The sequence below is a fragment of the Ictidomys tridecemlineatus genome, chromosome 4, assembly GCF_052094955.1.
Source record: "Ictidomys tridecemlineatus isolate mIctTri1 chromosome 4, mIctTri1.hap1, whole genome shotgun sequence".
Classification (NCBI taxonomy): domain Eukaryota; kingdom Metazoa; phylum Chordata; class Mammalia; order Rodentia; family Sciuridae; genus Ictidomys; species Ictidomys tridecemlineatus.
The window spans coordinates 138,826,626-138,851,203 of NC_135480.1; the positions used below are offsets into that span (position 1 = coordinate 138,826,626).

The 24,578-nt window shown below is 33.9% G+C and overlaps 1 protein-coding gene across 1 annotated transcript; it reads right to left on the reverse strand.

Annotated features, from left to right (window-relative positions):
* Positions 1-4,548: 4,548 nt before the first annotated feature.
* Anxa1 (annexin A1) lies at positions 4,549-22,600 on the reverse strand. Its single transcript, XM_005324107.5, has 13 exons — positions 22,391-22,600; positions 16,363-16,442; positions 16,169-16,277; positions 15,554-15,648; positions 14,631-14,744; positions 14,105-14,195; positions 12,049-12,128; positions 11,319-11,375; positions 9,704-9,797; positions 8,747-8,842; positions 7,630-7,688; positions 6,035-6,157; positions 4,549-4,894 (listed from the first exon to the last, which is right to left on the reverse strand). The coding sequence occupies exons 2-13, from the start codon at positions 16,426-16,428 to the stop codon at positions 4,838-4,840; spliced, it is 1,041 nt and encodes a 346-aa protein (XP_005324164.1). The 5' UTR covers positions 16,429-16,442; positions 22,391-22,600; the 3' UTR covers positions 4,549-4,837.
* Between the last annotated feature and the right edge of the window lie 1,978 nt (positions 22,601-24,578).

Genomic DNA, 24,578 nt, shown 5'->3' on the forward strand with positions numbered 1-24,578 from the left:
TTGAGAATTATCTTAATCCAAATTTAATCACCACAAGATCTCTACCATCTATATCAGCAAAGGTGGATGAAACTAAAATCTGATGCAATTATTCTGTTTGGCCTATCATTAACAATTATGTTAGCATTTGAAAGCATTGAACTTTTTCACTTTCTCTTAATTGGCTTGATATTAGCTATTCCTCTGATTATTTCCTATTAAGTGACAATTGCTTTAACTCTATCATATATAATCCTTGTAGCATCTCTGAAGAGCAGGTAGAAATAGCAGAATTTTACTAATGAAAATCTATAAATTAGAAAAGGTAATTGTTACCTTTGGGGCCACGGTAGAAGTTTGATTAGACAGATCTTTTTGGTTTCCAGGTCACTATCCTCTGTACCACTCTGCTCCTGTGTCATAAAAAGCCCTAAGCAAATATTTACAAATGTCTTTTCTTCTCCCTCTTCTTTGGCTAGCAATATTGCATAACACTTGCAAAAAACAAAACAAAATGAAGAAAAAAAACAACATGATTATTCTTAAGTCTTGTTCATAGAATACAATCCTCTGAGCCAAAAAGTAATTATGCTGAAAAACTGTTAGCATATAATTACAACTCTGGAATGCACTATAATATAGAGGCTTAAGTACTAAAAAATGTCTGTTAGGGCCCTTCAGTTGATAGCTCTAGGATTACTGAAGTTAACAAGAATGAGAGGAGAACAGATAATGTTTAGAGTGAGAAAGTATAAAATGTGAGCATTTGAAGAAGTAAAGATTGTAGAATACCCACAAAGGTGAAGTACAGAAAGTGCCAGAGAACATGCTGACCCAAGATGGGACGCTGGGTGAGACCCAGGTCATGTCACATATTATTTGTCTCCATAAGAAAGTTGTCTTTTTCCTAAAAGCAATTGGAAGTCAACAAAGCAGTGTTAACTCTGTGTGTGTGTGTGTGTGTGTGTGTGTGTGTGTGTGTGTGTGTGTGGCAGGACTGTTGGGTGGTAGAAGTACTAATGATGATCATATTTGCTTTTTGATAAGGTAATCATTTTATACTTACAATTTTGCAATTGTTATTGTTGGTATTTAATGGAAAGAAATGTGAAAAAATTGAAATGTAGATTCTAACGGTAAGGGTACAGATATCCTAAATTTATTCATTAAAAATAGAAATCCTTGCAGGCTCTGTGGTGCACACCTGTAATCCCGGTGGCTTGGAGGCTGAGGCAGGAGGATTGTAAGTTTGAAGCCAGCCTCAGCAACTTAGGGAGGTCCTAAGTAACTTAGTTAGTGAGACCCTGTTCTAAAATAAAACATAAAAAGAGCTGAGGTTGTAACTCAGTGGTAAAGTACCTCTGGGTTCAATCCCCAGTCCCCGCCCCCAACCCCCCAAAATATGAAATTCTAGACCATAGTAGCATCTTGGAGTTCAACATCATTTTGCAGATCTAAAGGCAATTTACTGTGAATTCAATTCTGATGAAAAACAAAATTAAAGGATGTGTACAAAAATATTTATTTAGAGATAAATATCAAATGCATGCTAATGGTAGGTTGCCTATGAGAGTAGAGATAAAAGAGAGCAAGGTATGGGGTAAGTCAGTAAAAATAAGTAAATAATATCTTGTAATTAACGTGAAGAATAATTGGGAATATTTTGTAAGTTTTAGACCTCTCCTTAAGATAGTAATAATACTTTGCTTGATTGTCCCTTGATGAATAACCCATAATAAAATGGACAAGAGTGTTATATGCCTTAATTTTTAATAAGAATTCCATGAAACTTAGACACAGTAATTCTTGTGGGGGGGGGGAGCTGCTGTCCTGCAGGTTGTAGTCAGATATTCACAGGTGTCATCTGCTTCTACCCACTGAATGCCAATAACACCATCCCCCATTTGTAGTAGCTTCACAATGTCTTCTGACATTGTCCTGTCTTCTGGGGGCCAAACCTGGCCCTGATTGAAGACCACTGGCTGAGACCAATTATGCCACCCTATTTCCAATCTGATCAGTGATTCTTAAAACACAGTCTGCTGATGTGGGGATGGGAGAAAGTTTTCTAGGAGGGAAAAAGAATGAGAGAGAAAATATGCAACTGGCTCTACCTTCTCTTACTTCCCTTTTTTCTTTTCATTTTTTTTTTCCTTGCTCTCATTGTTTCAAAATGGAGCTCTGGCTGCCATTTTGAAACAATGAGATAACCACTAACTGGAAATGCCAAAAGAACAGAGCATTTCCTGCTGTCATTCAATCCTAACCCAATGCAACAATGCAAACAGTCTTTCCTGTATTGGGGAGAGGAGGATGGCGAAAATAAAAATTCCATTTATTTCACCGTTATTAGACATCTTTTCTGTTACCTATGAAGGACCACAATCTTATTTGATATGTTCCTAAAAACTATCACTGTTCATTTCATACAAGGTATTAAGGAACAAGGAGATAAAGGAAGAAGGGAGTCAAATAAAGGGGGCTTGAACGAATTGACCTGGGACCTCCAGGGGCAGAGGTATTATCAGAAGTATCACAGGATACAATATATAGGTATTTGCTTTATTATTTAATAATAAGAAAAGCATGCAAATGAGGATAGATAAAGTTAATATATAAGCAAGGAGCGAGGAGCTTGTGGAACATTTTAGACATAGATGAAAGACATAAAGCAAGTACATCTTGAGAATAAAAAGAGATGGAAGGACCAATAATTAGTACACGGGGAAGGTATTATAGCATGACATATTTTCTCTCTTGTATTACTTCTAGATATGATTACTATTTTATTTGAGAGATTAATCATTGATAGTATTTAGTTTCTACTTCTTCATGTCAAAACCAACAAGTATTGTGTGTGTGTATGTATTCATTTAAAAAACTAATGTACCAGGCAAAAAAAAATAATAATAGAGTTTGTGCCAATGCAAAATACTGACTGCATGCTTAATGTGTTTGTACATTCATATATTTAATTTTTCAAGTATATATTATCAGCCAGGACTGAGTTAGGTACTACAAACACAGAAGCGAATCGAACAAGCGTAGTTCCTACCCTTGTGAAATCTGGAGAAAAACAAGGACAGCTGATTAGGAAATTACAGCACAAGATTATGGAAAACAGGAGGAAGACTTAACCAAAGACTATTTGGAAGAATTAAGAGCTTAACACAGATAGATCTGAGCCATTCATTTAATTAGAAAGACAAATAGAGGGGATGGCAAGTGTTCCCTGAGTTTAATCACTACATACAGAGTATTGTCAGAATTTTACCTACACCACAGTTTACCAAGAGAAATATCCTGACCAGGGGGACCTTATTTCTTAGCATGATCTTTAATTTTAATATCTTGTTGTGGAACTTAAGACTATCACCTTTTTATTCATCCCCTTCTCCTAAATCTTGACAAAAATGTTTATTTCTTATAGCTGCTATTTGCATGTCTCAACCATGTTTTCTTTAAATCTGGTTATTAAAAGGGCACATGCTATCAGAAAAAAAATATTGGCAAATGATGCAAAATTGCCTTTTATTGTTTTGTTCACTAGATTTACCACAAAAAGTAAGAAGCAAGCCGGAAGGAGGAAGAAAGGTAGGAAAGGGGCAGGCAGGGGGAAAAAAAGAATCACAGTATTTGTAAGAAAAAGAAGATGTATTTACTTTTGATATTTTTGGATACTTGTGATTAAAATCATCTCCTGTCAAAGGCCTGGCATCTGAAGTAAATTTTTATTGAGTCTCATTCCTTCCTCATACATGTCCTTTCTTCCCACAACTTTGGGAAGGAGAAGAAATTTCAGGACTTCAAATTAGGTGAAGAGTTTGTAAATATGCTATTTAAAGTAAAATCTATCAAAAGAAAAATAAATAAATTGGATTTTATTAAAATGTTAAGCTTTTGTTCCAAAAAGTTATGTTTGTATAAATATGTCAAAATTGACTCCACTCTAATGTACAACTAAAAAGAACATTTTTTTTAATAATCCTAAATATAAAGAGAATGAAAAAAAAGCTACTCACTGAAAGAAAATATTACAAACAGAGAAAAATCTGGCAAAAAACTATTATCTAGAATATGCAAAGTATTCTCAAAATCATCAATAAAAAATAAACTAGTGACAACACCAAATTCTAGCAAGGGCGTGGAGAAACTCAACCACTGTTCCATTTATGATGGCAAAGTAAAATGGTATTACCATAAAAACCTGATATGTTTGACAGGTTGTTTTAGAAAAAAAATCAACATACAATTGCCAAGAAACAAACATGAGAAATTTTTTGTTGGTGTAGCCATTTCATTTTTATACTACTCCATGAAATATTGCAGATGTCAATTATAATGTTGGTGCAATAGAAATCCAGACAGCCTCTTGGTAATCTGTACTCAGATGACAAAATGTTAAGGAGTTCATTTTCCAACTCCATTAATATTTTCTTCAATTTAGCATGTGAAAATGATTTCATTAAATAATTGTCAATTAGCATTCAGGCTCCAGTCCCTTGATACCAAATTAATTCTCTGCATTACACATAAAAGAAAATCAGAATAAAGAGCCAATGACACCAATTGTCTTGTAACACTTTATTTTCAATTACTTGTACCTTTATCAGGTAGTTACCAGAACAACTTGTTTATGGGGTTTTAGGGTTTAAGGTAAACATTTTTTTTTAAAAAAAGTTTCTCTCTACTATACAGAGTTGTGATATAAAAATGACTTATAGGCTATATATTTCAGAAAATAGGTAGCAAGACTGTAATCCCACTGAGCAAACCTTCCTAGTTAACCCTGTTACAGAATTAAAAGCTACAATTCAGCAATCTTTTGATGAGAAGGCTTGAGAACATCGTGGATTGTTTAGTTTCCTCCACAAAGGGCCACCAGGATTTTTTCATAATCTCCCTTGGTTTCATCCTGTTGATTCAAAAATAGTGTACCCTTAGTGCTATGCAAAATCTTAAACAATATATTTTTAATTGTAGAAAAACTGCATATTTACAGACTATATCATACAGTGCCGTACATCCGTGATCTGGAATCTATAATCAAAATACTGTTTGTATAATTAAAAAATATGTACAGCCAAAATCTGGTAAATGTGGATTGTTGTACAAAAAGCAAAGGCTTTCAAGATTCAAATTATAAACTTCCCTGAGTTAATTATGTTATGTGTTAGAGCCATTTTTATCTAAGGGTAAAATACATTATATGGGATTGAATAAAGTATTACAAATATAACCTCATATATATGAGAAAAATATTTTGATTCACTCACCAGAATAACTCAATTTTTATTTGTAGTTTTCAGTTATTGGATACAAATAACAGTGTTATTTTAAATAGTTATCAATCTTTCAATATGTTCAAAATCCTTGACTTTTCTTTCTGTCTTATATTTCAACATCCAAATGAGGTAACTTTAACATATATTTTATACATTTTACCATGATAAAATTAATTAAAATATTTTTAATAATAAGCCTTTTATCTTCTGACAGATTTTAATTGTAAAATAAATCATGATGTCTATGCTGGTAAAAATTCTGAAATATTTTGAATATTTATGCAAGAGCAAGAAAACATTTTCATGATTTAAATTGAAAAATGTACTAGTTCTCCATTACTAGTGAGTAGATTTTGCCAGTGAAAGTTTATTGACAAAGTATTCACCTAGATATACTGAATTAATCTAATATATGAAATTTATGGATACAATGAGTTATCTCTTTTTTGTTTTTGTCATTTAAAAAATAAAATAAGTTATTACAATGATATTTGAATACTTCTATTTGAAGAAACATAAAAACCTCTTCCAGCCACACTATGAACCTATAAATGCTAGACAAAATGTTAATGTAAATCTAGAGCTAATATAAGAAAGAAATGTGAAAAAATCAGTTACTTAAATAACAGCCAAATAATTTTCCTTATCTCAGAAAATAAAATTTTAAGTTTTATACAGATTTAATTATGTATTTAGACAGTTCTTCTTTTGAAGATGATCCTAAAAGAAATTTCATTTGTGGAGGTGAGACTATAAAAAGCACTACATACCAGAATGGCTTGGCACAGAGAGATACCATACATCTTCTGATAGTATGCTTTGATTTCATTCATGTCGATTTCAGAACGGGAGACCATAACTCTGATCAATGTCTTATGACGGGTTCCAGCACCCTATACAAAAAAAAAAAGTGCCATTTCCTGTATTGTATTCAGAAGGAACTCTCATTAAAGAGGGATTTTAAAGTGAATCCCTATGGAGAAACTATCTCTATTCTTACAACACACACACACACACACACACACACACACAACACACACACACACACACACACACACACACACACACACACACACACGGCAGTACCCAGACAAGTGGTAATGAAATTAAAAGAAACCAGCTGCCTAATTCGAGCTTTTCAACCTCCTAACTGCCCTTCTACCAGTCAGTCTTTACTATGTCTGAACCATCCAACAATTGCAAATAAAGAGCATTTTTACAAAATTGTGACTAAGATCATCTAACTCATCAAGTTAAAATACTTCATCAGTCTCCTGTTGCTCTCAGTTTTCATCCAATCATTTTATCAGCCTTACAATATCCTGCTTGACTGCACAACCTCTTCCACTGTGCACCATCACTCTGATGATATTTACCACTTGAAAAGAGTTGTGCTACTATCTGCTTCCAAGCTTAAGGTTGTGCCGTTTCCTTTCTTGGACCATCCTTGCTTTGTCCCCCTTATCATCTACCCTTGTCCTTACCCGGCTCATGTATACTCAGGTTAGCTGACAGCGAACCTACATGGTTTCTGAAGTCTGGGGCACATGTCCCTTTTTGCTCTCCTTTAATGCCAAGTAGTCATCATTACCCATCTAAATACCACACGGACAGTGGCAGGCATGGTGGCAGCAAATGTGCTAAGTACCCTATACTATTACCTGTCATTCTATGTTAGGCATGCCTAACGTGTCTACCATCTCCCAGGATTCCTTAGTAGTATTGGAATGGTTAGAAATCCTCTGCCCCTATATTTCTCTGAAGACCTCCTCATTTTGGAATACAAAGAGTAAACAAAGATAACTTCATAACTATCCATTTAAGAACTCAAAATGAAAATATAGAGGTGGTATCCTGTATAATACTGTGCATGTTAGACAGTAAAGTTAAAGTGATACAGTTTTAAGTATCTCAAATTCATCTTAGTAACACCTTCTACTTCTGTAACCATGGGATGGCATTTTAAAAGATTCACTATTAATTCATGGCATGAAAGACAGCATAATAAAAAAGATAAATGAAAAGAAAATGGAAGATTATAAAATACACAACTTTAGTGGAAGTAGGCTACTAAAATCACACATTAAAAGGGAAGGTATATCACCCTTCCCTTGGTGTCTCAAGTTTTGCAAGTCACAAATTAGCCATAAATCACTTACAAGCCGCCATTACAACCACATCCATGTATTTTTAAAAATGCACCAAATCTAACACAAATAAAGTGGTAGATTTTCTCTTGCACTGAATAGAAAAAAGATTCTCTTCAGTGAGAAGATATTAACTCTGATTTTCAAACAATATTAGGTTTTCTATTCTACCTGCTAATACATTTATTCTCTAAGCAAAGCATATGAGTGGATGGTACCTTCATGGCCAGATGAAGCTTCTCAGCAAAGAAAGCTGGTTTGCTTGTGGCACACTTCACTGCAAGAGAGATGAGTTTTAGTTGATATATTCATCACGGAAGAAAGATGCATATGAAAGAAACAGGAATAGAGAGTTTTTCCAAAAGGTTTCCATCTACCTCTAGTTCTTTCCCATCCCAATATGAGACATTCACCTTAAAGAAAGATATTGTAACTCTCTAGATGGTGGTTCTGAGTATTCTTTCCCCTGAAAATATCAACTATTTCCTAATTATATTTAATTCATCCCAACTGCAACTTCAAGAGTTAGAGCTATCCCAAATAAACTCTCAGTGCACACAGGGAAACAAGCAAGTATTTAAAGCCTACAAGTAAGTATTTGAATCATTTGTAATAAGAACTTTTTTTAAAGTCCTGAAATACAACAAGCTTTAAATATAAAGAAGATGCTCAAACAAAATACTAGCACAGGTCTTTTTTTTTGGGGGGGGGGAGTTTTCTTTATTTGCTATTCCAAGGGAGATCCATGGACCTACAGCATTGCTATCTACCAGAGGCTTGTTAGAAATGCAGAACCTACTGAATCAGGATCCACATGTTAACACAATTCCCAGAGTATTCAACCATAAGCAAGGTAAAATTTGAGCAACACTTTTTGAGAACACAGATTCTTTTACTCTAATGGTCATCTCAATAATCTAGAAGAATTTTTAACACTCAAATTTTCAGAAGCCAACTTCAAACTGCTAAATCAGATTCTCCTAGGCTTGCCCAAGACCATACAACTAACAAATGGTAGAATAAAATTTGAATATATATTTATCTAATTCCAAATCCCATGCCTTTGGTGACCATTCTTGACTGCCCAGCCGTGTGTCCATCTTAATGTACTGCTTGGCATAAGTAGTTATTCCATAAGTACATTCTACTTCTCCATGTTTTTGAAAAGGGAAATAGTATCTGTTGCTTCTTTGTCAATCTTACAAGTAGCCTCTATCTGAAACATGGATGTATCACCTCTGAAGGTTGGTGCTTTGTTTGTTTGTTTGACATATTAGGCAACATTAAAAACACAGTTCCTAGTTAGAAATTTCTTTGAAGCCCAGGACTACATACCAATGGCTGTAAGGCACTTCTCAATGTCACCCTTCAGCTCCAGGTCCAGGACTTTGTTCATGTCATGTTTGCTGTATTTGGTGTATTTCTGAAAAACTGAACATTAAATTTAAATTGAGGTACGTACGAATCATCCTTTAAAAAAGTCTAGCAAAATCAGGGTAACTGATTCAAGGAAATTCTAGGGTTGAATAAACTCCAGCCACACTTTAAAAACTATTCATACAAATCAGCATAATATGAATACTTCATCTCCTCCTAGGAATGTAACCCAAGTGGCCATTTTGGTGCTCCTGTATATTTGGGGAAAAGTTTGCAAGTGTTAACAGTTATTAGAAATGATACATGATGGCAACCATAACACTTACTACAGCAGAATTACGTGCCAAAGCAAATGGATGTTCCCCCGTATAAAGATCTGTATGGTGATTTTCTCTTGTTTAGCATTAGAAATCAATGTGTTATAATAAGATAATGAGCTCTAGATAGACATTATGGCACTACTCTTGCCTTGACTACTGTTGGGCTCAGAGCAAGTCTTGTGCTCAAAGGTCAGAAGTCTTTTTGAGCTTTGGTTTTGTTTTAACTTTTGTTTTCTGTAATACCTGTGTAATCTTTTCTTCTTTTACCCCCAAGTGTTTTGGTTTGTTTTGCTTTGCTTTGTTGTAACTTTTGTTTTGTTCCATTATATGGGTATTTTTTTATCATACCTAAGCCAAATCGTTGGGGAGAATAGAAATTGTGAAAATAAACAATGTTCCACGTGCCAAAGATGCAAAATGTATTTCCAATACATTGTAAAAATGGGCAAATAGCCGTATTGGGTCAGGAGCACTGTATCATATGATATAGGAGGGACCTGAATAAGACTTTTCTCTTTCCTTGCTCTATATGTCCTCAGTGAAAAAAAATTCCATTTTCCATGAACTGATACCATAACAATATTTTTCTTGTTACCTCTACGAAGATGGGGATAGCTTCTTGAGGTAAGAATGGTATTGAACACATTCACATCTGTCCCCTTTCTTCTTTCTCCTGCTTCATATAAGGCCTGTCAAGAAACACAATAGATAAATGCTTGACTGCCAAAATGTTGTGTCCATCAGGATGGTAGATTTTCCCCAAAGCTTTTCTAGACAGTTGCTCTGTGCTCAATACAATCAGAGGATGCCAGAAAAAGACGGAACATTCCTCAATGACAGGGACCTATTTTGTTTGTCATGTCTGCCACTAACTCTCTCAAGGTCTCGTGTAAACCCTAGAGACAAGAATATATGTGCAGAACACATGTTTGCAGAGTTACATTGCCTTAAGGTTATGCTGCACATCAAGACCTCTTCAAGTAACTCTCTTTAAAAGATTCTCATTCTACTATTCAAAGTAATTATCATTAAATGGTACTTGTAAATCAATAAATTAACCATAAGCTAGATCAGGTGTTTTGATATTACAATTTCTAAGATTCAAATGCTGACTCTGAAAATTTAAAGGCTATTTAAGCTTAGGCAAATAATTTAACTTTACTGAACCACAAATTTTCATCTTTTGTAAATGAAATAGATAATCCCCTGCCCTATTGTCATAAGTATGCTCTGTTAACTTTGAAATGTTAATTACTATCATCCTCCTGGGTCACACTAATCCATGTAGCCTCTATAAATATACATCTAAGTGCCCTGAGAGTCTTAAAATGGAAAACATGTTCAGAAATGTCACAAGCAAACAAGAATAATTTTTATCATGGGCAATTATTCAAGTGCTCACTCTAGTTCTTTTATATGCTTGTAAAATTTCTGTTTAAACAATCAAACTTTCAATAAAAAGTTATTTTGAACTTTTCAAGCAAAATGATCTGCTATGTATGCATTTAATTAAACAAAAAGTTAATTAGTGCCTATTGCAAGATGATGTACTGGTACAATATGTTGATGTGGGTGGACAAATAAGTTTTTTTTTTTCCTTAATGACTCATTGTGTTGGGAAAACATAATGCAAATAATTGTTCTTTTTAAATGGAAATTCCAGATCTGAAATGTTCTGCTTTTTTCTAACATCAACAATGGTTTACTGCATAAATAAAGGTAACTTCATTGAATGGTATGCAATAGTATGTTTTCAATGATATAACTTTGATATTATAATTTAAATTGTATTTATAATATCACTGCAAAAATTTTAGAATATAAATTTGCATCTGTAAACCATTTCATAATCACTGTTAAAAGAATGTTAGATGTGCTTACTGTTTTATATTTTGAACTTAAAATTTTTTCTTCCCTTTCTTATACTTGATAAAATGAAAATTTAGAATTGTTCTCAATAAAGCAATTCTTGGAAAACAAACAAACAAAAATCCTCATTGTTCTCTTTTAATCCTCTCTGGATGTATGAGATCCATTGAAAACTTAAAGACCATATTTTCAGTCTTGAACCAGGAAGCTGTATCTCATTCAGGGAAGGAATGTTAAGGAACCACTGGCTTCTCAGCAGATCTGAACCCTGATGTCACACAGGGTGACCTGTGCAGTGTAAGAAGACCTACTGCAGCAATATTTGCTGAGCCCTTGCTTACCCTGGCATCTGTATCAGCCAAGTCTTCGTTCACGCCCAAATCTTCACATCTGTCACCCTAAAAAGAAAAAAATAAGTCTCATTCTATCATAAGCTTTAAGTAATCACATGATTTACTTAATTCCCTTGAACATTCTGGACACATAATAATTTTTGAGAAAAGAGTCAAAAGAGAATCTTGTCTTTTGTGAAAACATGAATGAAAGTGAGGGGCACCATACTAAGTGAAATAAGCCAGGCACAGAAAGACAAATACCGCATGACCTCAGTTAGACGTGGAATTTTAAAAAGCTGAACTCACAGAAGTGGAGAGTAGATGGTTACCAGAGTCAGGGGGAAGGGAGGATATTGACCCAGGAGTACTAAGTTTCAGACTGGAAGCGTAAAGTTTGGGGATCTATTGCACAGTAAGGTGACCATAGTCAATGAAAATGTAGTGTATATTTCTAAGTAACTAAGAGAGTAAATTTCAAATGTTACACCATAAAAAAAGATAGGTAATCAAGGTAATGAGTATACTATTTAGCTTGATTTAATAATCCCACATGTGTACATATAGAAAACATCACAATGTACCCATAAATGCAATTATGATTTACCAAGTAAAATAGTATTAATTAAAAAAAGAAAATAAAGAAAAACAGTTAATTGGTTATTTCTAGAGAGGGTTCAAATATCAGATTTTACTGTTTATGAAAGAGCATAGGAATTTTCCAAAGTATTTGTTATACCTTAGCAAGAGAAAGCAAAGCATTCCGAAAGTCTCCAGATGTGTCCGAGGTGATGTCTTTGGCTAGATCTCTTTTCAGTTCTAAGAAATAAGAAAAATAGATTTTTTAGTAAGCTGATGAAAAACAATGGTTCTAATAATAGAATAACCATATCTGATATGTATTGGCTTACAACTTATAATTGCCACAATGTCCATTGACTTATGAAACATATTTCAAATTATTATCATTGAGAAATTAGAACAGGTGAAATTTTAGATAATGAAATTGATTTCCTAACCAACCTAGATGCCCTTCAATAGATGCATGGATAAAGAAACCGTGGTTTATGGACCCAGTGAAATATCACTCAGTCTTAAAAAAGAATGAAATTATGGCATTTGCAGGTAAATGGATGGAGCTGGAAAATATCGTGCTAAGCAAAGTAAGCCATTCCCACAAAACCAAAGGCCAGATGTTTTCTCTGATAAGTGAATGCTGATACATAATGATGTGGGAAAGTGAACAGGGGACGAATGGAGGAACTTTGCATTGGGCAGAGAGGAGTGAGGGGAAGGGAGGGGAGGTGACAGTGAGAAAGCTGGTGAAAGAGATGGACATTATTACTCTATGTACATGTAGGATTGCACAAAAGGCGTAGTCACTTAGCAAGAGTGCATTGTGTACAACCAGATAAATGAAAAGTTATGCTCCATTTGTGTACAATGAGTCAAAATGCATTCTACTGTCATGTATAGCTAATGACAACAAATAAATAAATTATTTCCTGTAGGGCTTTGGAAGCAATCTGAATAACACTGTGAATGAAAACCCAGAGTCAAAAAGTTTTATCTAACAAGAATAATTTACACATTTATCAAATAATTCTGAAATAAAAGTATGCCAGAATTAAGCAATATAGTGAATAGAGCAGGTATTTAAAAGAATAAAGCAAAAATACTCACTTCAGCATAAATTATTTACTTTAAAAAGTGTAACTATCTTGTATGCAATATAGCTTAATGATGTATGTATGTGTATAGAGATATTTTAACCTGTCTATATACACACATTAACTGTACAAAATCATGCTGTAATAGAAAAAAAAATAGCTGAATTTGTAATTGACTAGAAACAGAGCAATTTAATAAGCTATCAATGGACTAATCTTCATCATAATGGAGAAATATGGATGTTTATCTTTATAAAATATGCTTTATCAAACAAAAATTAATAACAATGTTCCTTTTGATTATTATCACTGATAAATAGATATAAGGTAAAAACATCTGTAATGACATAAACATTTCAAAAATTAAGTTAAAATCTTCTTGCTTTCATACTTTTATTATATTGTTCTAAAAACAATGTATAAGAACTTTTGGGCTTTCAGGGCTTGATATAAGAACAAGGGAGGAAGATATCTAATGGAAGAAGTCATGTATTAGTTTGGGGAAAGAAAAGGAAAATAGTAACTGATATGTGGGTATCCTCTTATTGGTGGGGAGCATGTCATTTAAATGAGATATTTCACTGAATAGGTAAAATGAGTCATGGTTGGTCTCTCTATACCATGAATCTAATTGAGATAAAGAGTATGGGAATCATTTATGTTCATAATGGTAAAGTTAAGGTTTCCAACATAGAATTAAAAGTACCTAATTCTTTACCTTGTCAAAGACAGGTGAATAATATTTTTGAAGATGTTTTATTACATACTCTTCTCAAAAATAAAAAAATATAATACTGGACCATTTTTATGAAATAACTCTCAGAACACAGTGCTCTGAATTAAGGTCTCCATCCTAATAACTTGAGCCCATTAGTTCTGGATGGACATTTTCTATTAAATGCCAGCCCCATGTGACCTGGGACGTGGGATATCAGCACTCTAGCACATTGAATGCTGCCTGATAACAATGTATGCTTTCAGTAGACATGTGTAAAACAGTAAAGACACATTTTAATAGGTGGCTTTCCAAAGCCTGCACAACCAACATCAGCATTTAATTTTAAGATAGTGTATCAGAATTCCTTTCCCAGGAGCACAGTTGGACTGTTGGACACTACAACTTACCATCTCTGTAGACTCTGTTAATTTCTTTTATTTCTCTATTATTTCTTGATGCCAAAATTTCAATCAGAGTGTCTTCATCAGTTCCAAGTCCCTGAATTGAAAGAAGAGAAAAGGAAAAACATATACAAATCTGGATTCAAGAGGATCAACCAGATTTTTTTTAATTTAATTTGAATTTAAGTTGTTTGAATTTAATCATGTCAATTTCACCTGTAATTTTTAATAATTATGATAAATTCTATTTACTGTATGCCTCTAAAACAAATTGGGTTTAAAGACCAATATTTCAGGTAAAGACATAAAAATGCAGATATTTGATTTAGATGATGTTCAAGAAGGATATTAGTGCCAACATATATTTTTTCTCTACTAATTTATATTTATTGGATCATTGATTTACTAATTCACTGAGCTCCCACTGATTGACATACACTGTACTAGATATTGAAGAGGTGATGCTAGGAATAAGCAGACTTGCTCCATTTACTGTCTTAAGAAAGGAGTTTTGCCTGATCAGGAGGGTTACCTTCATGGCAGCACGGAGCTCATCTGCATCAAATTGGGCTGGAGTTTTCAGCAGAGCTAAAACAACTTCTTCCAGGTGACCTGTAAGGGCTTTCTTCAGCACTTCATCCAGGGGCTATAAGAAAGTTTAGAAGAAGTTAGGTGCTAGCTTCTATAGCAATGTGGTGATACTTGATCTTAGGTCATCTTGCTAGAATATCCTAAACACAGCCATCTTTTAGAGTTCCTTCCCTTCACCTTGACAAGCATGACAGATATTTAGGAATGTCATCTTCATTTTTTAGATCTAGAGAGATTAGATGAAATTTACTGAATTTATTTTTAATTTCTTAGAGAATAGGGAGAAAAGAAATCGCATAATTCAAAGAACAGAAGTCTGTCTATCAACAGAAAATATTAGTAAGAATACTTTAAAAACACAATATGAAGTTTTCCAAGCATTGAGCTTTGCTTGCTCAGATAAGTACTATCATTGAACATCAATGATTTACAGCTTTCTAATGGCACCAATTTAAAAAAAAATTATATCCATATTTTCTGTAGAAGATACAAAGCTTACTTCTAAAATAAATATATACAAACTTTAAATTTCAGTTCATTTTAAATTTAGCAGAAGATGCATTTCAATCAAAATATATTCTTTGTCACCTATATTAATTTTAATATTTGTTATGTTCAGATTGAAGACTTATCTCTAATATAGAACATCACTCCTGCAAAGAACTTACACAAAGATGACCAGCATATGAAACCAACTAATTTGTTAAACTTGAATCAATTCTAACGAAATGGATGACTAAATACTGCAGTGCCAGTCTCAGATATAATGGGAGAATGATAGCTAGAAACTTGAAGAACTAGGTAAGTGTGTTTCAGAATCTATGATGATGCATAAATGAAACCCAAATCAAACTTCAAACCTACCTTTCCCTTTTCCTGGAGGTATGCAGCTTTGATTTGTTGACGCTGAGCATTGTTTCTCTTAGTCAGAATGTCAATAATGGTTGCTTCATCCACACCTGGAAATAAAGAGACTCCAGACTTTAAAATCAATTTTCCTCATAATCAACAACTAACATAAAATGATTCATTTTCAAGGTGCTCCAAGTGAGGTCCTTAACAAACCAAAAATATAAATTATATCATCCCAAGAAATAAATGCCACACTACTATCAAGCTAAAGCCCTTAGGATGGCATTTCATTCATTTGAATGAAAAATGAAACTCCAATTAATTGTCCCTGGACCTCAGTGTCACAGGGTTTGGTCCCAGTTTAAACCCTAAAAGTGATCAGAATGGTGATTTGAGGATTCAGTATCTGCTAGAAATGGGCTCAGTGGATACCTGTTATAGCAATTATCCCATTGATTATACCACATTTTTCAAAGTAACAAGAAAGGAAATATACTTCATTCAACAAAGAGAACTTTTATCTTCAAATGAAATTCTCTTTCCAGTCTCTCAGGTCTATTATTCAACAGCCAATGGAAAGCCACTCTGGAGTTCTGGGGAGCAGCTGTCCTCAGGAGATACACTCACCTTTAGCCATGATGGCTTTGTGCAAAGCTTCGACATCGGAGGAGGGATTGAAGCTAGGATAGGGGCTCACGGCTGACCCAGGACCACCTTTGGATGATTTTACAGTTTGCTATGGTGGAGAGACAGGCATACATTAATGTCCATTTACTTGTGTTAATTTCATTGTAATATGGTAACTAAGTCATTGTACTTACAACATATTCCTGTTCTTGGTTGTCAATAAACCAGGCCTGCTTGAGGAATTCTGATACCATTGCCATTTTCAAAGAAGTGTCTGAAAAGAAAATGAGTAGATGTCTTTATGAAACAAACCCACCACACACAAACACTCCCCTTACATCCCCAAGACATAGCATTATAAAGTTACCTGGTGCTTACTTGCTGGGATTGTATTTAGGGGCATAATAAATATGAAGTGTTGGTATTTTAAATGGTCTAACTCTAAAAAAGAAACTCATAGCCTCCACTCAGAAACTGAACTCTTTCTTGGTATATTTAATCCTAACCTTCTTAGAGCAAGTGCTGGCTGAGCAAAGCCTTTTATGAAATGAGTCAAGATTAATCTGTCAGAAAGTAGATGAGAATAAAACAGAGAAGTTGATCTTATTTGGAAAGCTGAAAAAAGTTTGCTGGGGCAAAAAATGTTGACAGAAGCTGAAACAAAGAAGTTCAAATGTATGTCCAGAGCATTAAGGAAATGATACACTTGTAAAAACAAAGTGGCATAATTTCCTTTATATTTCAGAAAGGAACTTCATTGCAGGTCATGGAGAATGACTAAGAGACAGACAAGTTGGAAGACTGGAGATCACTTAGTAGGTGATTAGAGAACCTGTGTGAGATGAATTAGGGCCTGTACCACGGGATGCTTAGAGAAAAAGCATAAGTTTTACATTTGTGAGGTCAATATTCTATAACAATCTGCAGGTGTGGTTTACTTAAAACTCAATTTACTCAAAAATCCATGTATTTCTTCCCAAATCAGCCACTTCCTTCTTCCATTTCTGGTTGAAAAATGGTTTCACTACTTATAGTAATTGCTATCTTCACATTTCCTTCTATCTGAACTAAGTATTAGACATATGTGTTTTTTCCTCAACACATATGCATGCATTCGTGTACACACACACACACACACACACACACACACACACACACAGCTGGACAAGGATTATTTTGTACCAATATTTTTTTCCTAACAAGAAGCACTGGAGTGAAATTGCAACATGCATGCCCTGATGTCAAACTTTATCTTGAATAAAATTTCTTAAATTGTTCTGTTGTGATAATACTTTTACTTAATGGATCATATGTATTTTTAAAACTTTATGCATGTTAAAAAATTAATGTGTCTTCTGTTTTCTTCATGTATACACACACACACACACATACACACAAATGCCATCAATGATCCTTTTTCTCTGGAGCTGTATTTTAGAAACTCATACTGAAAATCTACCCTGATATCTCTTTCCACACCCTTTTGTTATATCACTTTGGAGACTACTCTCATGGATTCTTGTGAAGGAGGTTGAAAAAATAATCTCTGCAGTTTTAAATTCATGATATGAAGTAAAGTGACTCATGAGGAGTAAAACTCATAACCTGATTCCTTAACAGCATGTTCAGACAAAGTATTTCAATCCACCCCTGCTGAAAAATGACTGCACTTCCAAGTAATGAGATTAAATACCTGAGGGAAATAATATCCAAAGCAGAAACAACTGCCACTTAATTATCGTGGGGATTGTTCAAATTACTATTTTGTCATCTGTGTGAAAAACCAGTATATTGTGCATTCAGTTAATGCATTTTCTTCTCTCCAGCAACCCATAAATTTAGCTGTTTTCCTATGGTAAAGTCATGATGTGCAGTTTTGCACAAGATTTTACTTCCCATTATAGTCTAATCTGGTGCAATTGCTGTTGCCACATGAAATTTCAAATGCAAACTGTTTAATTGGCACATCCTACATTTCATAGCAATTCTAGTAAAATTTCAAATATTCAGAATTTCTTTTTCATCATCTCACTCAAACCTTTAATAAAGTAGACTCCTCAAAAGAAGTAATATAATTGGTCACTTGGCAAAGATTTTTTTTCTATTACTTATAAAAACATGTTCAATAATTCTATTCTTTTCAACTAGAGAAGAAAAACTCCTAAAGAGAGCAAAGCAGAAACTAAGAATATTTGCAAATGTGCTACTAAAAGTACATCAATTTAAAACACTGAGAAAATCTAGGAAAATAATGATATTGCTGTATTAATTACATAACACAAAATAACAATAAGGGAGTTGAATAATTTATTTGACATGAGTGTCCTTAGACAAGAGAGCTTTGTGACTTGTAACTTCTGAGTGCCTACATTTTAGTCTGGACTCTTGGCCTAGAAACATAGTCTAGGAGAGAAAAGCATGAGAATGAAATCACCCTCAAGACAGACCAGGGAGGAAAATGAAAGTTGAGTCTAAGCAAGATCATGGTAGGATGTAAGAAACCACTCTAAAGGAAACATATTTTACCATAGTCTGCTAGTTTAGTGCCCTCATCAAATTTCATGTATTAACAGAATTTTTTGCATAACCATAGCACACCTTACAGCAAAACAAAATTTTGGCCCAATTTTATTACTAAATCCCCCTGCCTATTCAGTACTTTACACTGTGTATGAAAACCACCTTAAACTTAAGAGTTCAAAATAGGTTTTCTCTTTTAATAATATGTTTAAAACTTGACTAGGTTTTTAAGATCCTATTCTACTAACCATTTTAGGTTAATATGTGTTTCAATTAGCTACCAGTGAGTTTCAAACCAAGTTTATCTCCATGATGAGCATCAGCTATTTTGGGGCGAAATTAGCTATTTGTACATAGGGCTGACCTACAAGAAAATTAATAATGTTCCACATTTCTTCTGACTGATGAACAAGTACTATATACCAATCTCAGTTTATCTGTGGACTAAATATGTAGCTTTTTAAAGGTTAGAACATTTTTGTATATTTGTGTGTCCTAAGAGAGTCCCCATCATTTTTCTATCCTTATCAGCCTTATGAAAGGCAACTTCCAGAATTTGTGACAGAGGAAGCTTTGTTCTGTGGTTTACCATAACTTCCTGGTTACAACACTGATATTACTATATTAACTGCATAACACAACATACAAAAGCTAACAGGCTTGAGCAATTTATTTGACACAAGAGAGTGTCCCTGGAGGAGATACCTTCGTGATTTGTCTTGGTTACATGCAAGAACTATCAGAATTCTGCAATGCCAGTAGCATCGCCTCTTGTTTGGAACCACTTTATCATCATAATCTCATTTTCTGTCTAGGAAAATAGAGCATGATTTTCAGTCAGTGTTGTAGCTAGTAGTGGCCAGAATTGTGACACAAATCCATGCCTTCTGACTCCTACATGTTACATGCTTTAAAAATTAGTGACCAAAAGACAATAATATCAAGGACAATATTATTTTTAATAACTCACACTGGAAAATCACATTCATTAACAACCAAACCATGGAGACTATAGCAGGTTTCATAGCAGCACTAGGGAGTTTATTTTTAAATGCTTTGGCTTAGTACATTCTTTTTCCTTGACTATGTATTTTATAAATCCTTACCATTGCTCTTCTTGAGAAGAAGACAATTAAACTATACAATGGCCTGATTCTGAGGAACCAATTTATGAAATGTAAGTTTATAGATGTTTTACTTCTAGCTTTTTGAATAGGGAGTTTCCATTGCCTGAAATGTGCTTTCTCCTGCACACCCTCTTCCTTTCACCTAACTAACTGCTTACTTCTAAGTGAGGACTTAGCATAGAGGACCCATCACATCCTACACAAAGCCTTCATTGAGTCCTCAGCACTGGATTGACTTTCTGTGCTCTCCCAAAGCATACTGTCTTCATCTCTGCAGTAGCTCAACTATTGTGCTCTTACCCCTTTCTGACGACTCCTTTATAGCCCCCAGAAGGATTCCATGAGAGCAGAGCAAATATACCATTCATTATGTACCTCCTAACCCTGGCAAAATACCTGGTATTTAGTATGTTTGTAACTATTATTGAATTAATAAATAATGCATCATTGCTAGGATTTTAGAGAAGATCTATACCGGTTTAATCAACATCTATCCACATCTATAGAACAGCAGCTTAAAAACTAAAGTACTCCTGGCCTTAATTGGATTTTCTTCATTTTTACTTATTTATTACTGGTGCATTTTAATTATACAAAAAAGTGGAATTCATTATCTCAAGTCCAAATTTGTATATAAGATAATTTGCTGAGTTTTCCCTCTCCCTTCATCCACTTGTTTTACTATATTGATTTTCCTTCTATTATTATTAATAATAATATGTTCATCATTATTTTAATTAGTACAGTATTATATACATATATATAAGCAGGATTCACTCTGGTATATTCATACATGGATGTAGTATATCTTGGTAGATTTCTTTTCCTAGTAGTTCCTCCTGCTCCCCTCCTCCCTCACTTTAGATTCCTTTCCTCTATTCTATTAGCAATTTGACCCCAAGAAAATATCAAACTTCTCCAGATGGTTTTAATTGATAAAATATAAATCTTGGAATGAATAGTATCTAAAAACCATTACTGCTCCGAAGTACCAATCTTAAATTTCACCTTGAGTGGTTGGAGGTGAAGAAAGTTAGCCTGATGAAGGAAGGCTACTATTGGATCTATCATGATCTTCATGATAAATATCTGTCAGAACTCAAAGGAAAAGGAAGTAGTTTACTTCAAAACAATGTATAGCTTATCACTAAATGTAATAGGCACATTCACTTTGCTTTGATGTTAAATAAGTCATAAATTAATGGTTCTAGAGAGAATTAAGAACAATCAGTTTAGATAGCTAGTATCATGTACTGAAATCAACTTTGCAAATGTTTTGATTGAAAAAGTACTTAATAAGCTTGAAACTCTAGCTGGTTCCCTAATAGTGTTGATATTATTTTGCCGACATCAATCATATGTTGGGTGTCTGCCAGATGTGGATGCCTGGGGCTAGGGCGGTAACATAACTTCTGGGTAAGAGATCATTTCAGAGTTATGAAACCAGTATTTTTCCACATTTGAGTCATTTGTAACATGCCTTCTCTTACAGCTACCACAATACTTTTCTGCAGACATAGGAGAACATTGCTTTTTCAAAATGTCTACATAATTTTAGGCACAACCAAAGCAAGAAAAAGCACATCTTTCTTAATTAGCTAACATTAAAAATTAAAAATCAAGGCATTTAATTAACATTTAAAATGTTTAAAAGAAAAATCCTTAAAGGAACATTTGTAAGGTTATGATTCATAATCTCTCACGTAGCAAAGCTCTCAAGACTTGCTTTGTGTTTTCCTAAGGAGTTCTGTGACCATTAGCTCATTCAACAGTCAAGATACTGCTAAGCTAGAAGAGCTTTTTGAAGGCCCCTCTGGCATTCCCATGGGATGACTTATCTGACACCACCCAGGAAATATTTCCTTTCCCTTAGGTTTTCAAACCAGCACTGGAAAAGCCTGTCGATGACACAGAGACTCCAGGGGAAAGAATGTGACCACACCCTGTTTAAATGAAATGAGTAATAAGTGGGCCTTCTCAAACTATATGAGTAAACATAACATTAATTTTAAAACGTTAATTGCAAAGAGCACAATTACCGCTCTGAGGTCTCTTTAGTTTGCCTTACAAAAGAGAAAAATAAATTATGAAAGTTAATAGTTCCTTGTAACCTATCAGTGACACCCCTGTTTCTCTGACCACCACCCACCAAGCACCCCCTCCAGCATGATTTACATGTAACACACACACAGCTCCTGGAGACAGGGGATCCAAGGAGGAAGGAAGGAAAAACACAATCTTTCCAGGCTGCCACAGGCCAGGCACATTCTTTCCTTCTTTTCCATGGTAACTCAACAACAGTACAGGAAGAAAACTTAACATATTTTTGAAAATTTTCCTTAAATGAAATAAACATTACAATTTGCGATTCTTAAAATGTACATAAATATCCAATGTGATTTTACAGATTTATTAAAGCATATTAATGCAACTCGCCACAAATTCTATAGAAGCAATAACATTCAAGTTCATCAAACTCCTTAGAAAAACACAAAGAAAAATCTAAAGAGTTTTTACTGGTGTTGGAAAAGTTTTCAAAACAACCCAAGTATCTAAAGGCAAAATCAAGGCTTACCTTTTTTCTACCTTCTTCTAAAGAACGAAAGAAAGGTTCTTCTCTGAAGGTTGCAGTCTAGAAGTGGAGCCTTGTACTTCTGATTTTATAGGATTTGAACGGAGGCCACACCTAGCAACCAGAAGTTAGTAATTGGCTTCCTTTTGTTTGAAGTACAGGCTCAGCTTTGTCCAAAACCAAAGTGAAACGACTCTTGCAAAACTACTCACTAAACCAACTCAGCTGACAGTAAGAAGAAACGGAAGGACAGATTTTTTTTTCCCTCCCCTCTTCCTTTTGCACATTTTTCCCCCAGTGGGAAAGAATGTGATACAGTTTCAAGTATGCAGTGCTGTCTGCTCAGATCCTAATGCTAAATATTGGTACACTTTTAAATTAAATAGATTGTACATTAACTTGAAAACCAAAAAAATCAAAGAAAGAAAAGGGTTTGAATTCCAGCTCCATTACCTATTACTATGTGACCCTTAGGGTGTATTTAATTTCCTTGAACTTGTTACTTCTTTTGTATATAGGAGTAATAATACCAATGCTGCCTACCCACAAGAATTCTTGTGACAATTGCAAAAAAAAAAAAAAATTGTAAATTTTAACATTATTCAGGGATGAGTAATTTTCTGTTTTCATATCTCACCATCATTTTTTCTGCCTTCAAAATAAAATTCTTTTTGTACCTGTAAAAAATATTAAAAAAAAATTCCAGAGAGGTTCCAAATTTTGAACAGAGTTAATATCAAAAATTTGAATATTATAACATTCAATAAAAACACTAGCATTAGAGAAAGGCCTATCTATATTAATTCTTTTGAAGAAAATCAATTATCTATAAACTTTGATACAAATAGATCCTTGACACTGGAAAATAGTTGAACTAAAACTACACATTCAAAGGATGAATGGAGTAGCAACTATCACAGAGCAGGTATCATAAGAAGTTTCCCACCTGACATAAGGAAGGGGAATTTGTTCCCATAACCTCAAGGGTGATTCATTTTTAATTCTTTATTAAATCTTACAAAATAATGTATGATGTTTCCATAAAACTATGCACAAATGTGAGCTGCCTCACACATGGTTCTGTTTATTTTGCATTTTAGTGCTTTATTCTTTTTCCTCTTTCCTCATAGATAGCTCAGGTGATTATATAAGTCAGGCAAGAAAAAACAATGAGAATACCTTTGTAAGATTTGGCAATATTTAGAACACAATGCCAATTTCAATGAAGTCAATATAGCCTACAGTCAGATGGTCATCTAATTTAAATATTGAAAAAAATATCTATCTGTATTTTGGTACCTATCACATTGTTATGTGCTAAATATAAAAATTAATTAATTAGATGCTAATTAATTTGATTGATAGCTTTGCAAATTGATCTTGACAGAGGTAAACTAGCTTCCTAATAGTATATTTACATTGTCAGCTGAGAAGGGAAAAGATAATTATGTAAAATATGGTTTCTTTTCTTTTTTCTATTTGTGTTTGCATTTCTAACTTTGGTCTTGGAAATATTGGCTCATACTTGCATAATGACACTCTTGTGAAATGTAGAAAAAAGTCCATGTATTTTTAAGTAAAATATAGCAATCTAAAGGACATGCCATCTTATTTTGATTTTGTTGATACCAGCAGCATGAACCAACGAAATTGCTTTACATGTTCAGATTTGCAATGTGTTGCCAAACCCAAAATAGCAACAATAAACATAGTACTTGTGGTAGAATTTGGAAAAAGAAAGTTTAAGGAACATTTTTCCAAAATTAACTTCCAGCTGTGGCTCTAAAGGCAAGGGAAACTCCCAAACAGTAAAGGAGAAGAAATTCACTAATCCTGGAGTAATATTGCTGTGAATAATCTGTTGGAATCTTTTTTCCCCATACAGTCATAAAGCCAAGTGGATTTTTGGAAATAAAAGAAGACATAAAATATGTTACCACTGAAGGAGAATCAGTTTTTCAATGCTGCATGGGAGAGAAATGCAGATAACTACAACCCCAGAGAAATGACTCACCACTCTTCTGTTTCTAGAAGATGATTCATCAGCTCCATTTACTTTACAAATAGCAAGAGAACATAAAGTAAAGGAAGAGGAGGAAAGAAAAGCAGTCAGTTTAAAGCACCCAGTACATATTACATATTTCACAGCATACTTATTTCTTCTTCTTTTTGTAAAATCTGATAGTGGAGA

Excerpts from the sequence above, each read along its gene's own strand:
- Anxa1 (XM_005324107.5), bottom strand. The coding sequence starts at position 16,428 with ATGGCAATGGTATCAGAATTCCTCAAGCAGGCCTGGTTTATTGACAAC. Across the intron at positions 15,649-16,168 it reads CAAAGCCATCATGGCTAAAG|GTGTGGATGAAGCAACCATT; the intron begins GTGAGTGTATCT and ends CTTTATTTCCAG. Across the intron at positions 8,843-9,703 it reads CTATCCCCATCTTCGTAGAG|TTTTTCAGAAATACACCAAA; the intron begins GTAACAAGAAAA and ends TTTAATGTTCAG.